The 18961-nt window shown below is 48.5% G+C and overlaps 3 protein-coding genes across 5 annotated transcripts in view; all 3 read right to left on the bottom strand.

Annotated features, from left to right (window-relative positions):
• TRIM33 (tripartite motif containing 33) overlaps window positions 1–9179 on the bottom strand; it is a 49496-nt gene extending 40317 nt beyond the window's left edge. Inside the window, exon 1 of the mRNA XM_058039704.1 lies at window positions 8753–9179. Coding sequence (XP_057895687.1) covers window positions 8753–9179 — 427 coding nt within the window. The remainder of the gene's footprint in view (window positions 1–8752) is intronic.
• A 1678-nt stretch (window positions 9180–10857) lies between these two features.
• Window positions 10858–14022, bottom strand: BCAS2 (BCAS2 pre-mRNA processing factor). Its single transcript, XM_058039773.1, has 7 exons — window positions 13892–14022; window positions 13715–13807; window positions 13422–13492; window positions 13138–13299; window positions 12441–12491; window positions 11827–11907; window positions 10858–11309 (listed from the first exon to the last, which is right to left on the bottom strand). Exons 1-7 carry the CDS (start codon window positions 13982–13984, stop codon window positions 11180–11182), a joined length of 681 nt encoding a protein of 226 aa, XP_057895756.1. The 5' UTR covers window positions 13985–14022; the 3' UTR covers window positions 10858–11179.
• Window positions 14023–14311: 289 nt separating this feature from the next.
• Window positions 14312–18961, bottom strand: part of DENND2C (DENN domain containing 2C) — a 31857-nt gene continuing 27207 nt past the window's right edge. For 2 of the 3 annotated variants that reach the window (XM_058039952.1, XM_058039954.1), the window contains 3 exons: window positions 18624–18863; window positions 15383–15469; window positions 14312–14813 (listed from right to left, as the gene is read on the bottom strand). In XM_058039952.1, the coding sequence (XP_057895935.1) occupies window positions 14782–14813; window positions 15383–15469; window positions 18624–18863 (359 nt within the window). In that variant the 3' untranslated portion in view covers window positions 14312–14781. Of the gene's footprint in view, window positions 14814–15382; window positions 15470–18623; window positions 18864–18961 lie in introns of those variants that run through there. The other variant, XM_058039955.1, reaches the window with a different exon arrangement.

Raw genomic sequence — 18961 nt, 5'->3', positions numbered from 1 at the left:
ACAGACATCAAAGTGTGTCAGAAAGCACCAAACTGAGGTAAACTCAGGAGGAAAGTTCATTTTGTTTTCCTAAAAAACAGAAAAGCTGCTAAAAACCCTGCCAAAAATCCAGCAGCAAATCACTGTGGAACACTGCAAAAACCTTCAGATTTCAAGTGGAAGCTGCTTTTAATTTACCACTCCCAACTCACACCTAAAGCTGCAACACAAGTATTTTTCTTAATTGTAACTCAGAATTCTGTTAGTATCTTTTATATATTTATAGCTTTTTATATATTTAACACTTACCTACATATATATATATAATACATATATATATATATAATATATATATATATACACACACACACATACACAAGTTTAACACTTCCCAAGGGTAACTACGATTCTCTGAATGCATCTCAAAACAAGTAATTTTTTTCAACAGTTTCATCTGGAATTAGTTTCAATAAAACAAGTATTAAAAACCTGCTCAGAATTGCTCTCTCCAGGCTGACATATCAATACCAACAATACTAAAATACTGCCAAATTTCAAGGATGGTTGATTTTTCTATATTTCTAATGTTGTAGGATCAAAACAGAGACAACTCCTGTCAACTCTTTGCCCACTGTCCCCACTCCAGCTTGATATTCAGGAATTCAATGTGTGTTCAACTCGTACCCATTGATTCAGCACCAGAACAAAACTGGAATTTTCTGAATCTTCTTTGCTCCCTACCCATCCTTCTGGGCATTTTCTTCTGGAATTCCCTCGGTTATTTGAGACCAGCTGTACAACAGCAAGGTTCCCTGAGTAAGGATTAACCTGTTCCCCCACCAAACCCACCTACAGCCTTCCTCTTGATCTGGATTTTTAGTTTTTGTTTACAAACACTCAGAAGCCTCCAGCCCTGAGAGAGAAGGAGAAGGTGGGGTGAAAGAAAAGGGGAACACACACAAGGAGCCAAGGAAATTCATCTACTGCCTAAACCCAAAGCAAAATAAGGAACTGTTGGAAGAAGCACCACACTGAGGGCTCCAAATTCACTCAAAATAAACACATCACAGCCCAACCCAACCACGCTGAAATCTCATAGAAACAAAAAGCAATAATGGAATAATTAAGAGAGTTATTGATCTGAATGAGGATATGGCATGGATCTGATGAGATCATGGACATGAACAAGGGAGGGCAGATCATGCACAAGATGTATGAAATCCAAAAATCCCTTTGCACCTCAGCAACACCTTATGGATCCTCTTCATCACTGGGACATCACAGGCAGTCTTTCCAGCAGTTCAAATTAATAAATTCAAAGTTTTTTCTAACACTGACCCCAAACACTTGTGTTCCTAAACACCTCTACTTACACACTAGAATTCCTGTAAGATTCAGCTCTGATGTGTAGCACAAAAATCTTTATCAATCTTTTAGATGTTTCATAACATTTGGAGTACTAAACTATATGAAAAAAAAAAAAAGAGGATAAGTAAGTTTGACCTCAATACCCTAAAATAAAATGTTTGAAGTATTATGGACAACAAGTTGAACAGCAGCCAGGAGCAGATCCTTCAAAGGACAGCAATGTGTCCCAGGCTGCACCAGCAGGACAAGGACAGCCATCCCTACTTGTGGGAATCAGAAAAACAGAAACTTCCACTCAAGGGTTCAGATTTGCAGCCTTGGGAAAAGCTTAGATTGATGTAAAAATAAAATACACAGAGACTTAGCAGAAAAATCATGATCTTATGCTTCTATAGTTGTAAGTAAGAATATGCCTTAAGTAAATGAGAAAATTTATTGATAAAATTGTGAAGTGTTTATAGTGTAGGGGTGTGGTTGTACAGAATACACTGAGAGTTTAGAAGTTCTAATAGAAACACAGGTGGGCCCGTGAGTAAAAAGCCCATTAGATAAAAGTATCTGCAGAGCAGTAGAAGTAAGTAAAGGTGATAGGTCAGGAAAGCAAAACAAACCCTGTAACCACTGTTTATTGGGTCAGAAAGTTCTATATTGCCCAATAACTACAAAATCTCATGACTGCTCTTGAGCTATGGCTGAATGCTTGCTCCTCTAAAATCTCACAGCATCTGAGAATCACGTTCACTGAGCAATAAATTGTTTTAGCTTGAAAATAGTTCCATCCCTTCGTTTTTAGCAGTGACAATGATAGCTCCCTCCTGCTCAGCACCCCAGGAGACCACACTGGGCCAGTACAGGGCTCCCAGTATGGAACCACACTGGGCCAGAACAGGGCTCCCAGTATGGAACCACACTGGGCCAGCACAGGGCTCCCAGTATGGAACCACACTGGGCCAGTCCAGGGCTCCCAGTGCAGGACAGCCTCCCAAACTGGGGCAAACCCAGCAGTGGGGAGCCAAGGGCTCAGGGCTGGAGCTCACAGGGGTGAGCAGAGACCTGAGCACTGCCTGTGGGGCAGGGGCAGAGCCCAGAGCGCACAGCAAGGGATGGGCAGCATCACTGGCACTGCTAAAAATGAAAGGATGGGATTATTTTCAAGTTAAAATGATTTATTCCTCACATAAACATCAGTCTCAGAGGCTGTGGGATTTTAGAGGAGCAGGCACTCAGCCATCACTCAAGAGTAATCACAAGTTTCTTTGTCACAACCCAATATAGAACTTTCTAAGCCAATAGACAGTTGTTACAGGGTTTATATTGCTTTTCTAACCTATCACTTTTTCTTACTACTGGTGCACTGAGCATACTTTTGTCCAATGGCTTCTGCCTCACTTGTACACAGATGCTTCTGTTATAACTTCTAAACTCTCAGCTTATTCTGTACAACCCCACCCCTACATGATAAACCCTTCACCATCTTATCAATACAGTTTCTCACTTACATAAGGCATATTCTTAATTACAGCTATAAAAACATAAATTTATGATTTTTCTGCTAAATGTCTGTGTATTTTATTTTTACATCAATCCAGGCTTCTCCCAAGGCTGCAGATCAAACCCTTCAGTGTCTGTGGAAGTTTCTGTATTTCTGATTCCCCCCGGCCAGTGGCAGCAGGAACAAAGGGATTTCTGCTCCCCAAGGAGGATGGTGCAGCACTGCTCACCCCAGCACAGCTGGAGCAGCTGGAGGAGCCTCCTGTCACTGCTGTCACCAGAGCAGCTCTGGTGGGGCTGGGCACACCTGGCCCTGCCACCCCATGCGATGCCCACACCAACCAGTTTGTGCCACAGAATGGCTTTAAATTCTGCTGAAACATGGGAGACACAACGAGCACAGGCATGAAACCATCACATCAACCTCCCAAAACCCAATTTCTGCTGAGCAAGCAGCACCATTTGAGATAACTGGTTCCACACAGCCCTGAGCTGGGGGCAGGACCACACTGACTCCCCACAGAAGGACTGAGTGGCTGCAAGATAATTAAAGTGCTCTCAGATGTTTACACTGTTACAACTGATGCCTCAGGTTTAACTTTTATATTTTTGAGATTCTGTGCTGCTTTAGTGTGTGTGGATTTGGGCTTTTTATGAGGGGATGGTGAGCTCTGTGCACAGAGTAGGGAGACAAAACAATTCCTGCTCTAGCTGGGCACCAAGGACAAATGATCCAAATCTCAGCCCCAAGAGCACAAACAACATGGACTAAAGAGAGAAAAACAAGGATGGGACTGATGGGATGGAGATGTAACTGGACAATGAACTGCAAGATGCAAATGGAGCAGAACTTATCAAAGTGAGAGACCCCATGACCAGTTGTCCATTTTGTGACCATTTGGGTTCATCTTGGGTTCATTTTGTGACCATTTGGGTTCGTTTTGGGTTCATTTTGTGACCATTTTGTTTCATCTTGGGCGCAGCCCTGGCTGGGCTCTGGTGCTGCCCAAGGTGGATCCATTGAGGCTTTTAATAAATCCCAGCTTTATTCTTTAGCTCTGTCTGGTCTCTCTGTTCCAGCTCAGCCTTCTCGAGGCATCACAATGACAACAAAACTTCTCAGCTGAGGAAATATTTGCAAGCACTTGTGCAATCCAGCAACTGCAGGGGCTCAGGCTGGGCAGGGATCACCCTCTCAGGAATGAATCCCTGCCAGGTCCCATTGATTGGGTGACAAATCCAATAGTAGTTACTCCATAATATTGTCCATAATATTTATTTCTCTTAGCACTGCAATGGTCCAAGCACGTTTCTTCACAGCCGTACATCAAAACCCTGCACTAATTTCAGTGGTCAGACCTTGAAACAAACCCTCACAGGTCAAGGGAGTGATACAATCAGATTGAAATCTGTCACAGTAAAAATACATTTTAAAAAATTACCTGCATTCAAGGTCTGCTCCTAGCTCAGCTTTTTGTTTTTTGAACAATCCTTGACTATACTGCAATTATCACACACTGAACTGACAATACATTATATTTAACAATAATTTTTAAAATTACAGCTGCCACAGATATTAATTCTTACAAAAATAACACATACCTTAATGTTGTCTGATGGATATATTTCACAATACACTATTAATTTAGACTGAAATTTAAGTTTCACAGCAAGATTTTTACTAAGTCCAGAATATGAACTGAACATTTTCCAGGACTCCACATATATTCTTGAGCCTCACTTATAAGCACAGGAGAAAAGTAAAGAATCAAAAGAGTTCAGGTGATGTCTACTCACATCCAGTTTAATAAAACTTAAGGTGCTGCATTTACACAGCTTAAAGAGCCTTATTTGATGCAGGAATTTTCATTCTTTTGGACTGAAAATACAATAACCATCACCAAACTCATTGTAATGACATGCCACATCCTCATACACATTAGACACATTTTTTTCATTTGCTCCTTTCACAGCAAATTAAAAAAGCAAAAAAACTTCATGTGTGATTAATACAACACAGCAACACTGGGTACAGGAGCTGAATTCAGCTGAAGATCAAACCCATTTCTGGGTAGTAAATGTGTTATTCCTCAGTTTACACACACAACCAACTGTGGAGGTTTTGCAGCTCATTTTGTTTTTCAGCCTAATTGGAATTGTGACATTCCCAAGGAGCTGGGAGAGCCCCACGCTCTCTCTCTCATGAGATAATATTCTTCAGAGAGATTGGAAATATCTCATCCAGGCAGTGAAACCACAAAACAACCTCACCTCCAGGAGCTGAAGCAGCAGTGGGTGCAGGAAAAGCTGTTTTACAGTATCTGTTACAGTCTGAAATCTGGGTTTTTTTCCAGAATACTGTGATATAAATGCAGGTATTTCTTTAAATAAACTACTCAGCCTGAAAGGAGGAGTCCAGAGGACAGCTGAAACACCACTACAAAATCATCTACCCACCAAATAAAATGCACATCCTCATAACCAATTAAGAAATTAAACTGAAAATATGATACTTTTCATGTTAAACAAGTGTATATTTTTTAAACAGATGAAACAAGAATCTATTTTTTCTCTACATAAATGTAATCAACATCCATCCACCAAATAAATGCCCATTCCCATAACCAATTAAGAAATTAAACTGAATATGAGATGCTACTTTTCATGTTAAACAAACGCCTATGTTTTAAATATATGAAACAAGAACCTATTTTTTTCCCCCAAGTAAATGTAATCAACACCAAAATAAACCTTTTTCACCAGCAAAACAGGTATGACCCACCAAGAACTTGTTTTTAATACAGCAAACCACAACTTCAGATAATTCTTTTAAGCTTTAGTCAGGGGTTCTCTAACTTTCAGGAATTGAGATCATTTTTCTGCCTTCTTTAGCAGTGGCTCTGAAGGGAGTGGGAGCCTGGCAGGGGCAGAGATGCTGATCCAGACCCAACTCTCCAGGAGATGCTGTCACTGAGAGAAGTTTTTCCACAGTTTTTACCCAATAAATACACACATCTCCTGTTTTAAATCCTGACAGCTCCCACTGAGCAAACTCTCAAACTAAGAAAGCAGCCAGGAAAATACAATTTGTACTTTTCTGGTTTATGTGAAGAGATGCTGAAGGATAGCAGGGACACAATCCAGCAGTGAGAGGCTGCAGCAAAGTGTAACCTGCCTCAGGTACAGCTATTCTCTTTAATTCTTTCCGTCATGAAAAAGCACCTGCTCGTCATGAAGGAGACTTGAGAATCAGCAGAAGTGGAAGTAACACTTCACACTTTGTGACTGCCACAAGAGGGAAGGAACCTGTGTGACTAAGCACTGTGGTGCCTCTCAGGAGGCTCAAAAATGTCCATTTTCTGTCTGATTTACTGGTAACCCATCTCCTGTGCCACTCAACTGATTCCATGCTCAAGGTGCACAGAGCTGCCCACAAAAATGCCTCTGCTGGTCCAAGCCTCTCAGGAGGCTCAAAAATGTCCATTTTCTGTCTGATTTACTGGTAACCATCTCCTGTGCCACTCAACTGATTCCATCCTGAAGATGTAGAGAGCTGCCCACAAAAATGCCTCTGCTGGTCCATGGCCTATCCTTAGCTGAGGATGAGCCAATCCTACCATCTTTCAGGGTGTACTTTTAATCCCAACTGGAAAAGTACCAAATGTAAAAGAAACTAATTTCTCCTTATAAGTCCTCGAGGAGATTCCCTCTAGAAATTGGAAATATTTGCTGCCAGCCAAATTTTGGCCCAAGAGCATTTCCTAATTTCCTAATGAAACAGAGATTAAAATACCCATAGATATTAGGATGTAGCTGCCAGTTCCTGTGCTCGTGCAGGCTGAGGTGGCACCACAGCTGGATCCACAGCTGGATCCACAGCCCTACAAGACAATCCCACAACAGTTGGGGTTGGAAGGCACCTGTGCAGATCACCCAGTCACCTGGAGCAGGTGACTCAGGAATGTGTCCAGGTGGGTTTGGAGTGTGTCCAGAAAAGGAGACTCCACCCCTTCCCTGGGCAGCTGCTCCAGGGCTCTGCCACCCTCCACAGCAAGAATTTCTTTCTCATTCAGGTGGAACTCCTTGTGTCATAATTGATGGCCATTGCTCCTTGGCCTGCCCTGGGCACCACTGAAAGGAGCCTGACACCATCCCCTGACCCAGCCTGGAAATATTCCTACACATTGATGGGATTTCCTCAGTCTTTCCTTCTCCAGACTAACCAGGCCCAGCCTTGCAATCTCTCCTCACACCAAAGATGCTCCTGCACCTTGCTCACATCACCTAAAACTTTTTATTGAACTCCTTCTACACCAAAGCACACCAACAAGAATTCTTACAATGTGTACAACAAGAAGTGATATTCCAGTTTGTACCCAGTGGTTCCCGTACCTGTGGGGAAGGCACCTCCGACAGACACAGCAGAACTCAGATAATCCTGCTAATTGCTAACAAAACGAACCCTGCTCCCAAGTTCTGTGTCTGTCACTGGCAGATCACTGCCCTGGCAGGGTGGGCAGGCCCTGGCACAGGTGCCCAGAGCAGCTGGGGCTGCCCCTGGATCCCTGGAAGTGTCCAAGGCCAGGCTGGATGGGGTTTGGAGCACCCTGGGATGGTGGAAAGTGTCCCTGCCCATGGCAGGGGTGGAATGGATGGGCTCTGAAGTCCCCTCCAAACCAAATCACTCTGTCACTCTATGATACAACACAAAATGTAGAATCTGGAATTTACAAACATGGATCACAAAACCATCTGAGTGCTTTATTGAGTGCATTGCCAAACTGTATTTAACACATCATCTTTTTAACACCAATGAGCTTCCTAAGATCACATCCTAGATGGACTTCTGAACAGTCTGGGTGAAAAAATCTCTACCAAGCCAAGTTAATTCCTTCACTGGGGAACACACAGGAAGGGCTTGAATGTAAAGATGTCACCAAACAAGGTCTCCCTGACCAGAGAGCCCATTTAGGACCTGCAAAACCACTTACCAGGGCCCTACTTTGCTCTGTACACACAGCCCGTGACTCACCCCATCTAAAGCTCCTGAACCTTTTCAATCCCATCCCTCAACATATATTAGAAAAGAAAAATCAAACCCAAGCTGTGGTTCTGCTAAGAGCAGGGGGAAGGAGCAGTGTACTCCTGTTCCCTGGTATAAATTCTGTAGGGGCAGAGCTGACAAACAGCACTGGAGGTTTTATCTCAGTGCTCAGCAAAGCAGGGGCAGCGCACACAGCGTTCCCACCTGGGCAGGTAACACTGCAACAAGAGTAAATTTCAATTCACCCAGACACGTTTCACCCCAGCAGCTGCCCACCCCCGCTGTGTCACCAACACAAAACACACAGGGGGAGAGAATGACAGAGTATTTGGGGTTGGAAAAAGCCTTTAAATGTCATTAGCGCAGCCCCCCTGTCACAGGCAGGGACATCTCGCATTCGAGCAGGTTGCTCGGAGCCTGGTCCAGCCTGACACTGAAATGTTTCCACCACTCCCTGAGCAATTTGTTCCGATGTTTTAACACCCTCATGGTAAACATTTCTTCCTTCCACTTCATCTAAACCGATCCTGCTCCAGTTTAAAACCATCACCCCCGGTCCTATCGCAACAGGTGCCGCTAAAAACTCTGTCCTTATTTTTATTAGACTCCCTTTAGGCACGGGAAGGGGCTGAGGGGTCTCCGTGGAGCTTCCTTTCTCCAGAACATCCCAATCCCCTCAGAGCAGAGCTGCTCCACCCTCCCACCAACTCTGCCCGCTCCAACAGGTCCGGGACGGAAAGCCCCGGCCGCGATCCGCGCTCCCGCTCCCAACAGCTCCCGCTCCCCGCCGATCGCGGCCCCCCGCGCTCCCGGACAGCCCCGGGATCCCCGCGCCGTGTGCGGGATGTCCCGGAGGAGCCCCGCGCTCACCTTGCTGCACGTCGCCGTTGGCGCCGCCGGGCACGGGCACGGTGAGCTGGCGCTCGGGCTCGGGCAGGCAGCGGCGGCAGAAGGAGTGCAGGCAGGGCAGCAGCTTGGGCTCGGCCTCCCGCCGGCTCTGCAGGCTCTGCGCGCACACCGCGCACGTGTCCAGCAGCGAGAACGGCCCCGGCGCCGCGGGCGTCAGCGGCGGCACCGGGCTGGGGCCGGGCCCCGCCGCCGCACCGGGCCCCGCCGCCGCCTCGGCCTCGGCCTCGCCGCCGCCGCGCTCCGCCGCCGCCGCCCCGGGGCTCTCGCGCTCCTCGGGCGGCGCGGCGGCGGACGGCGAGCCGGCAGGAGGCTCCAGGGAGCCGCCGCCGCCCGGCGCGGCCTCGGCGGCCGCGTCCCCGCCGCCACCGCCTCCTTTGTTTTCCGCCATGTTTCCTCCTTTGAACCCGACCCCGCTCCGCGCACGCTCCGCGTCACCGCGTCACCGGGCGGGACCGGGCGGGACCGGCGCCGCGCACGCGCGCGCGCTCCCGCGGCAACGGCGCGGCCGGGAGGGCGGGTTGTTACGTCACGGGGAGACGGAGTTCTGTGCCCAGGGCTGAGATTCTATTGGGCGGTGGCGGCGGCAGGGGCGTGGCCACGCCCCCCTCGGGAACGCCCCCAGGAACGGATCACCGGGAATAGGGAATAACGCACCGGGAATAACGCATCGGCAATAGCGCACTGGGCTGGGAATAACGCACTGGCCTGGGAATAACGCACCGGGCTGGGGAATGCCCCATGGGGAGGGGGAATAACGCAGCGGGAACAGCGCACCAGGCTGGGGAATAACGCACTGGGCTGGGGAATAACGCGCCGGGAACACCGCACCGGGCTGGGAAATAACGCACTGGGCTGCGGAATGCCCCATCGGGAGGGGGAATACCGCACCGAGGTGGGGAATAACCCTTTCGGACGGGAATTGACACACACAGGCTGGGAAATAACCCACGGGGGAGGGGAATAACCCACAGGGGACGGGGAATAACGCGTGAAGACGGGGAATACCCATTGGGAGGGGAAATAACGCCCCGGGAATAACCCATGAGGACGGGGAATATCCACCGGCATGGGGAATACCCATTGGGGAGGAGAATAACCCACCGGGATGGGGAATAACGTCACGGAAAGGGGAATAACCAACCGGGAATAATGCACTGGGGTGGGGCAATGGGGCACTGGGACGGGGCAATGGGGCACTGGGACAGAGAATAACCCGTTGGGATAGGGAACAAAGCACTGGGATGGGGAACACCCATGGGGATGGGGAATAATGCACTGGGATGGGGAATAATGGACCAGGATGGAGAACAGGGCACCAGGACAGGAAATAGCAGACCTGGATTGGGAATATCCCATTGGGATGGTGATGGGCAATGGCACATTGGCATAGGGAAAAGGGCACCAGGACATGGAGCAGTGCATCAGGACGGGAGTCAGAGATGGGGACAGGACAGGGCAGTGGGAGCAGCCCTGGGATGAGGAACAGGGCAGGAGGCGGCAGGTGGCAGCAACTCTCTGGCCACAAAGAGGAACACACAACTTTCCCAGGACTTTCTGGGGAAGGCTGTGAAGAGATCAGAGAAGAGTGAGAAACAATTCTTATCTTCTCTTACTGCACCTGGTATTGTGAACATGTGAGATTTGTTTACCAAAGGGTGGTTTCTTAATTAGCCAATGGTGATGGTGTTTGGACCAATTAGGTCAACCTGTATCGTAAATATAGGACATTTGTATATTCTATTTGTATATTATCTGTCTATAAAAGCCATGGGTTTCTTAATTATGATATGATATGATATGATATATGATATGATATGATATGATATGATAAAGAGATTGATCAGCCTTCTTTCCATCATGGAGTCAATGCTAATTATTACTCAGCTGGGCCTGCTGCAGTGACAGTGGCACCAGAGTCTCCTCTGTGGGCACTGCACAGCCCCAGTGCTGCACAGACTTCCCCACCCCAAATTCCAGTTTCCCCCCACTTCCCCTGCAAGGGATTCTCACCTGGCCCAGCCACCTCCTCCACAGCTCTGGGCTTTGGACATGAAGCAGAAATCAGAGAAATAGCAAAACAGGATTTATTAAAGGTGTAGGGGAAAACACAACACAAGCAAGCTCCTGCTTTAAGAGCTCCTGCTTTAAGTATATAAAAAGTGAAACAATTCACAGTACATTTAGTGGTGGCTGTGATACGTTTAAACAGGATGTTCAGAGTCCACCCTACCTCCTCCTAGAATTTAAAACAAGGAAAAGAAAGGATGGAAATATCCTTTTGCCACCTCACACAACTGCAGCTAGAGGTGTCTACAGACACAGCATCTCCAAAGTGTGTCTGGTTTGTAGTTCTTAACACATGCAGCACTAAGGTAAGTCAGGATTAATTCACTGAAAGTCTTGCTGGATATTCTCCTTGTTTGCCTCTCCATGCTGCTGCTTGATTTGTGAAATTTCATTTTCCAGCTGCACAATGGTTCGTTCAATCTCATAATTTTTACTGACAAGAGAGACCCACCTGGAAGGGAAAAGAAATAAAAAAGAGCCTTTAGGTGTTATGTAACACTCCTCTGGAAAAAAAATCAAAGACAACCATTGCTCCAAAGCAAGCAGAAACACCAATAAAGCAGTATTTTTCCTAACACATGACAATTCTTAGTTGACATCAATGGTCATTGGAACAACCAAAGTGACAATGAGTAATTATTAACGCTGTTAAACCTGAAAACACAAAAATATTCATGACTAAACTCATCCACCAACTGCCAATATTGAGATAAAGAAGAGCTTAAAACAATTGAGGAAATTTGAAGCAGCTAATAAATATACCCTCTTCCCACCTGTTGATTCACTCAGCCTCAGCAAATACAATATGGAACCAAACTACAAATACTTTAAAACACCTCCTGCAAAGCAACAGTATCCTACAGCAGCTCCAAAGAATCACTGAATTTCAACTGGAAGAATAATTTCAAGTAAATTTGAAGCAATGGAGAAAGCTGTGGAAGGGCTAACAGAGAAATGTCAACACTCACGTGGATTCCATCTCTCTCAGCTTAGCCCCAGCTGTGAGCTGCATGTTCTTCCTCTGCCAGTTCAGGTCTTGAATGTTTTTTCTGGGGAGAAAAAGATGTATTTTTATTTCCTCATTTCTTTGGCATCTGCAGTACCTGCTGCTAATTTCCAAGTACATTCAATCCCTAAAAGTACTGCCAGAAAATATTTGTGTAGCCAGGACTGTAATGACAACATCCAGATGGACAAATCTCAGTACAGGGCTCACAGAGAACCCTGAGATAAATAAAAATAAAAGGTTAAACCAAACATCAGGGAAGATGTTCTTACAGAGACAACTGCACATTAAATTATCAGTAGTAAATGAAATTTTACTACTGGTATTTTCAGGGAGGATTCCACAAATCCAGAGCAGAGATTCAAACAAACCAAACACAGAATTCTGAGTAGAACAGACATGATGAATGTAACTGTTTGGGGAGAGCAGGGTCACATTTCTTAATTATTGTTTTTACTGAGTCTTTTTCCCTGTGACCATGTGAGCCAGCACATACACCTTCCTCTGTATAGCATGGGGGGGAGAGAAAGGTTCACTTCCAATTTCAGTATAAAATTCTAAATAAGAATGACCCACCTCAATTTCTGAAGCTCTTTCTGGGCTTGTTCTATCATATGAACCAGGTGCCTGATGACAGAATGCAAGCAAAGCATTAAAAACACACAAATGGTAAACCAGCCCCATTTCACCTGACATTTAACTTCTCAGAGTTCAGGATCCAACAAGTCCCTGCAGGACCTTGGCCCAGCCAGCAGATCCTTTACCTGCTTCCTTTCTCCTGAGCTCAGGAACCCTCTGCCTTCTCTCAGTTTGGAATTCCTTTCGCCTACTCTTTTATCTAAGGTTCAGCCAACCCTTCTCAGAAGTGAGCATTAAAATTCTCTGTCTGAAATAGCCCCAGTGCTTCCTGCAGCCACACTCTACAACCTGTTCTTGGCTTTTGCAGCAGCTTTATGACAGCTCCAGGCTAAGCCCAGGATCTGTAGTAACTCATCTTCATTTCCACTACTGAGTTATTCCTTCACAGGCTATCACCAACCTTAATTAACACCCACTATATCAACAATAACCCACAACATTCAAGACAGGGATGTATTAAAACACACACTGTTTCTTGGCCACAGAGACAGCTTTGAGATCATCCTCTTCTTTCTCTTACAGGGGTTCATCTATTCCAGACTACATTCTAAAGACCCCCTCTGGATTTACACCCAATAAATACACAGAAATTAAAGACAGAACTTGATGTCCAGCAGAGCAGCTGAGGCCTTACTCGTTGTACACCTTCCAGGCATTGCAGCCGTGCTGGGACATGAGCTCCAGGTTCTCGATGCGCACGGCCTGGTGCTCCAGCTGTGCCATGGAATTGTTCACACACTCCTGCCACGCCGTGATGTCGTTCTTCTGCCCCGAGGAGGGGGCGGGCAGCTCGTACCTAAAAAGGGCACGGGCTCACCTGGGGCACCGGGCATGGTTCACCCCGGGGCACAGCTCACTCTGGGACACCGGGCACGGCTCACCCGGGGCACCGGGCACTGCCCTGCCGGTCCCACTCACCTCTTCATACTGAGCAGCTCCAGGGGCTGCCGGGCCGCCAGGCGCTCGAACTCGTTCCGCATGATCTCGGTCTGTGGGGAAGGCAGCGGTGAGGGACGGGGAGCGACACAAGCGGGGTACGGTGGGGAGAACGGGGACAGGACACAAACGGTAACGGGGGAGAGACACAGGAGGGGTACGGCGGTTGGCACAGGGGAAGGACGGGGACAGGCAGGGGCAGTCCCAGCCAGGTTACCAAGTGGGGACAAGCGCGCTCTGGGGGTACGGGGAGCTCTGGAGCCGCCTCCGCTCACCTCGAAGGCGCTGTAGTCGTGCGCGGGCAGGTAGCTCAGGTAGTTCTTGGTCGGCCGGTACCGCCGCGTCTCCTCCTCCACCAGCGCCGCGGCCTAACGCACACGGGCCGTCAGGCAGGCGGGCAGCCTGCCCGCCGCCCCGACCCCTCCCCGCCGCCGCCCCGGTCCCGCACGCACCGCCTCCCGCACGCCCGGCGCCTCGTAGCCCTGGTCGAAGTAGGGCAGCGCGTCCACCACGACATCGCCGGCCACCAGCCCCGGGCCCGACATCTTGGCTGCGGGCACTGCGCGTGCGCACTCACGTCACGCCCGGGGGAACCGCACACGGCTCGGGCGCAAACCCCGCCCCCAACGATCAAACCCCGCCCCCAGTGAGCAAACCCCGCCCCTTCCCGCTCCGCCCCTCAGCCTAGGCCCCGCCCCTCCCGGTGACTCCAGCTCCGGTCCCGCCGCTCCCGGAGCGTTTCCAGCCCTGCCCCGCCCCTACCGGTGTAATTCCGACCCTGGCCCTGCCCCTCCCCGCCCGGTCCCGCCCCTCCCCGCCAGGCCACGCCCCCTTAAGGAACTGAGACACATGAAGGGTTGGATCGATGAGCTGTTATTGATCCATGGAACTGCTTATCGGTCTATGGAACTGGTTATCGATCCATGAGCCATGAGCTGTTATCAGTCCATGAAACTCATTATTGATCCATGAGCTGTTATCAATCCATGGAACTGGTAATGGATCCATGGGCTGTTATGAATCCATGGAACCCAATATTGATCCATGGGCTGTTATCGATCCATGGAACTCATTATCGATCCATGGGCTGTTATCGATCCATGGAACTCGTTATCAATCCATTGGTTGTTATCAGTCCAGGGAACTGGTTTTCGATCCACGAGCTGTTTTCGATCCATGGAACTGGTTATCAATCCATTGGTTGTTATCAATCCCTGTGCCGGTTGTTCCCGCAGCACACTCGGAGCCCCTGGCCCAGCCTGGCCCTCCTGGGGCCCAGCTCAGTCTGTCCCAGGCAGGGTCTGTGGTTCCCCCTCCGCCGCTGTCCCGCAGCAGCACCCGGTCACTTCTTCTGGAGGAACTTCATTTTACTGCCTGCAGAGAAAAAACAGCATTAGGAGCTTTAGGTGAGGGTAGGGATGCCCTGGCACAGGTGCCCAGAAAGCTGTGGCTGCCCCTGGATCCCTGGCAGTGCCCAAGGCCAGGCTGGACAGGGCTTGGAGCACCCTGGGACAGTGGGAGGTGTCCCTGCCATGGCTGAACTGCTCCCTTCCCACCCAAATCATTGTGGGATTCTGTGAGCTGAAGCCACTCCAGGACTCATCAGGCTGAGAAGCTTGAGGTGGAAAGCCACACATGGGCACCTCTGCCAGCAGACACAACTTCTGTCCCCTTGGCACATCCTCAGCCAGGACCAAAGTTAAGGAACAAGCTCTCAGAGCAGCAGCTCCCACAAATTTTATCTAAAGATACAAAAGCTTAAAGAGAAAAGAAAAATCTTACGCAGTGTTCAGTGTCCTCTGAAACAGTAAATGTAAACAAGGGAACCCAGGTGCAGAAGGAGAAGAAGGAGCCTTCCTCTCCTTTGTAACAAATTAATTATTCAATAGCTACAATTAATTTTTTAAAAAATTAACAATAAACAAAAGCAAGGGGTCCTTTACCAAGACTGCGAAGGATTTTGTTCATTCCAGTTCGTTCCGTCTCTGGAATACGCTCCAAATACTCCAAGGCACGGACCTCAAAAAGGCCTAAAGAGAAAAACAAAATGAAAAATTAAAAATCACTCACCAAATGAGTTACTCCATCTTTTAGCATGTGGCATCATGATTAACGAGGCCACAAAAGGAAATCCTGTATGCAGTGTGTGTAAGCTGCAGGATGAAGGAGAAAGGAGAGAGATGCACAAATTCTTTGCTTTATAAACTGAATTATTTTGATTAATTACAAGGGCACAGGGCATGTGACATTCTCATTAACCAATCTAGTCAAAGATTCAAATCCTATAGCATTTACATACAGCCTATAAGAATCATTACATTACCACACTGTGTTACATTTTAAACCCTAAAAACTCCTCTTTGGGCCCCTTCTGCCAAGCTGCAGGGTCTGCTCTGACCCTTGGGCCTGTCTGCAAGCAGAGGGTGTTGTTCCATCAAAAGGGGGTCACCTTCAGCTGGCCACACCATTGTTTTCCAGTTGTTCAGTACCTGAGGTATCTCAGAGCTTGCTTTCATTTCAATCTCACTTATAGTTTCCATATTCTCAAAATCTTTTGCCAGGCAATCATATTTATAAGGCTTTCCTGTTTCATCTTCCCCAACATTGGGAAAACCCTGGGAGAGAGCTGTCTCTCTGTTCAGAGGATATGTGGTTACCACATCTGTTCAGAGGATATGTGATTATTACATCTAGCCTCTGTTCTAGGTGAGGCTTTGTAGCAGGCCCAGGTCCTGCAATGCCTCCGTGGTGTTCAGCAGCCTAAGATAGGAAATGCCAAGTCATGGTGAATGGGCCAGAAGCCCCTCTCTTCCACCTCTGGACCCCTGCTTATCTCTCTGTAACCCTACAGGTCCATTTTCCTTTAACCCTTGCCATTGGACAATTTCTGATCCCCCTGTACCCTCTATAAAGAGCTGCTTTTGCCCAGTTTGGCAGAAGAGCTGTCACTGGGAACCTTCACAGAAGAATCAATAAAGATGCTCCTGTGGAACCTCACACAGACTTCTGTCCCTCCCTGGGTCTGTCTAAGGCACCTAGCAAGCTGAAGGGCTGAAATCACAATGTGCAGTGTGCACTGAAGTGAAGGGAGACGACCATCCAATTGATGCATCGAACTCCAATTATTGATCAATCAGCCACTTTACATAACAGTGTTAATTAACTTCATGCAGATTGCAAAATCCAAGCTCACGATAGGCTAACAGAGAAAACTCTAACCACTCCTTTTGTTTTACAATATCGATAATTGTTTATTAAAAACAGAACCAGTGTTCCCACTGTGATATGAAAGGTTCCCAAAACTTCCATATCTGTTCCCAGGGTGCCATCTTTTCCCAGAGAGGGTGTTTTGCTTGTTATGGGAAGACTGTCTGAGAACCTTATTGTTTATAAAGTGATGCATGAGAGAGCCTAATTGTTTATAGAATCAAGTCTAGGAACTGCTTTAGGAACTGCTTTACAACTACCTTTTACTTTTCTCTCAACTGTATGCCTTCATGGCCTTTTTCTTTAAGCCATGCTTGAACCAAACTCTCCACAGCAGTGGGGAGACACTCTCTGGTACTGAGGGCACCCACGCTGGTCACCTTTGCAGCAGAAGGGACACCAGAGACATTGGCAGAAGATAAAAGGGGTGACTCTTAGCAGGGGTTAATCCAAGGTTTTATTCCAGGAGTCCCAAAGGAGCCCCTACACCTCAGGGTAGAGCCCTGACATCTCTTGCTGAGAGCCCTGGAGAGGTGCCAAGGTTACATTTAAAGGGAGGGGGAAACCTAAAGTAGATAACATTTTACTGATCAAAAAGTGACCCTAAGGGGTGGATACTGGGGGATGGACATTTAGGACAGGGTATGGGGTAACACTTGGGGATTGACCACTAGCCTCTGGCTAATCACTCTACATTCTGGACCAAAAACTTCTAGATGGAGGGGATGGGATGCTGAGTGATTGACAGAGAGCCAGGGTGGGGATTTGGGGATGATCCCAACAAAGGAAAATGATTACACAGGTAAAGGGAGGGGGGTACAGTCTGGAATAAACCATTCTGGAAAAATACAGGGATACAAAACCAAACTATTACAAAGTATTACAAAGTATAAAAACACACTACAACAACAATGAGCTGATAATCACTAAAGAGCTGATAATCACTAAAGAGCTGATAATCACTAAAGAGCCCCCCTTCCAGCCCTGCCTGCTCCTTCCACCATCCCAAACTGGAAAATCCCCCGGGATTGGGGTGTTCTGTGCGGGCAGTGCTGCTTTTCAGTGTGGATTTGGTTTGAATCTGGTTTGATTCAGCACAGGGAGCCCTTCCAGGGCCTGTCCAGAGCTCCAGAGCCAGGCTGGAACAGGGAAAAAGCTCAAGAGCAGCTGCTGGGGGGTGAGGTGGCTCTGACATGCAGGCAGTGAGGCTGGATGGTGGCAGGAGTGAGGCTGGATGGTGGCAGGGAGGGAGGCTGGATGGTGGCAGGGAGGGAGGCTGGATGGTGGCAGGGAGTGAGGCTGGATGGTGACAGGAGTGAGGCTGGATGGTGACAGGAGTGAGGCTGGATGGTGACAGGGAGGGAGGCTGGATGGTGACAGGAGTGAAGCTGGATGGTGGCAGGAGTGAGGACAGATGGTGGCAGGGAGGGAGGCTGGATGGTGGCAGAGAGTGAGGCTGGATGGTGGCAGGGAGTGAGGCTCAATGGTGACGGGAGTGAGGCTGGATGGTGGCAGGGAATGAGGACAGATGGTGGCAGGGAGGGAGGCTGGATGGTGGCAGGAGTGAGGCTGGATGGTGGCAGGGAGTGAGGCTGGATGGTGGCAGGGAGTGAGGCTGGATGGTGGCAGGAGTGAGGCTGGATGGTGGCAGAGAGTGAAGCTGGATGGTGGCAGGGAGGGAGGCTGGATGGTGGCAGGGAGTGAGGACAGATGGTGACAGGAGTGAGGAAGGATGGTGACAGGGAGGGAGGCTGGATGGTGGCAGGGAGTGAGGAAGGATGGTGACAATGAGGCTGGATGGTGGCAGGAGTGAGGCTGGATGGTGGCAGGAGTGAGGAAGGTTGCCCGTGGCTGAGAACTGCTTGGGAGCTCGGACAGCCTGTCCCAAACAGGACTGTGCTATCTGTGACCCCTGCAGCCTGCTGGGGACACCCCCAAACCCACAAAAGGCCACAGGAAGGCTCCAGAAGGCCTCACCTTTGGCCAGGCTCTTGCTGAGCTCGCGGTCCTGGATGAAGCCGGCGAACATCTGGGTCTCCATGAAGCAGTGCAGGAAGTGGCGCACGGTGCGCGAGCCGTGGCTCTTGCGGAAGGGCTCGCGCTGGAACACGCGCTGGCCCTGCTCCGTCACGCTCATGTGCAGCGAGTAGTGCCCCACGATCTCCACAAAGAACTGCACAAAAGCCTCCGAGACCAGCGAGTTCAGGCTCGTGGCACCTGTGGGGAGGACATTTGGCACTTTGGTCATTGCACTCTGTCCCAGATTGCAAGGCAAGATGCCAGGATGGATTCTGTTTGCCATCTGTATGGCAGCT

This window comes from Melospiza georgiana, chromosome 23, assembly GCF_028018845.1.
Source record: "Melospiza georgiana isolate bMelGeo1 chromosome 23, bMelGeo1.pri, whole genome shotgun sequence".
Classification (NCBI taxonomy): Eukaryota; Metazoa; Chordata; class Aves; order Passeriformes; family Passerellidae; genus Melospiza; species Melospiza georgiana.
Note: the sequence above shows the minus strand (reverse complement) of the source record. Positions and strands in the feature narration are given on the sequence as shown.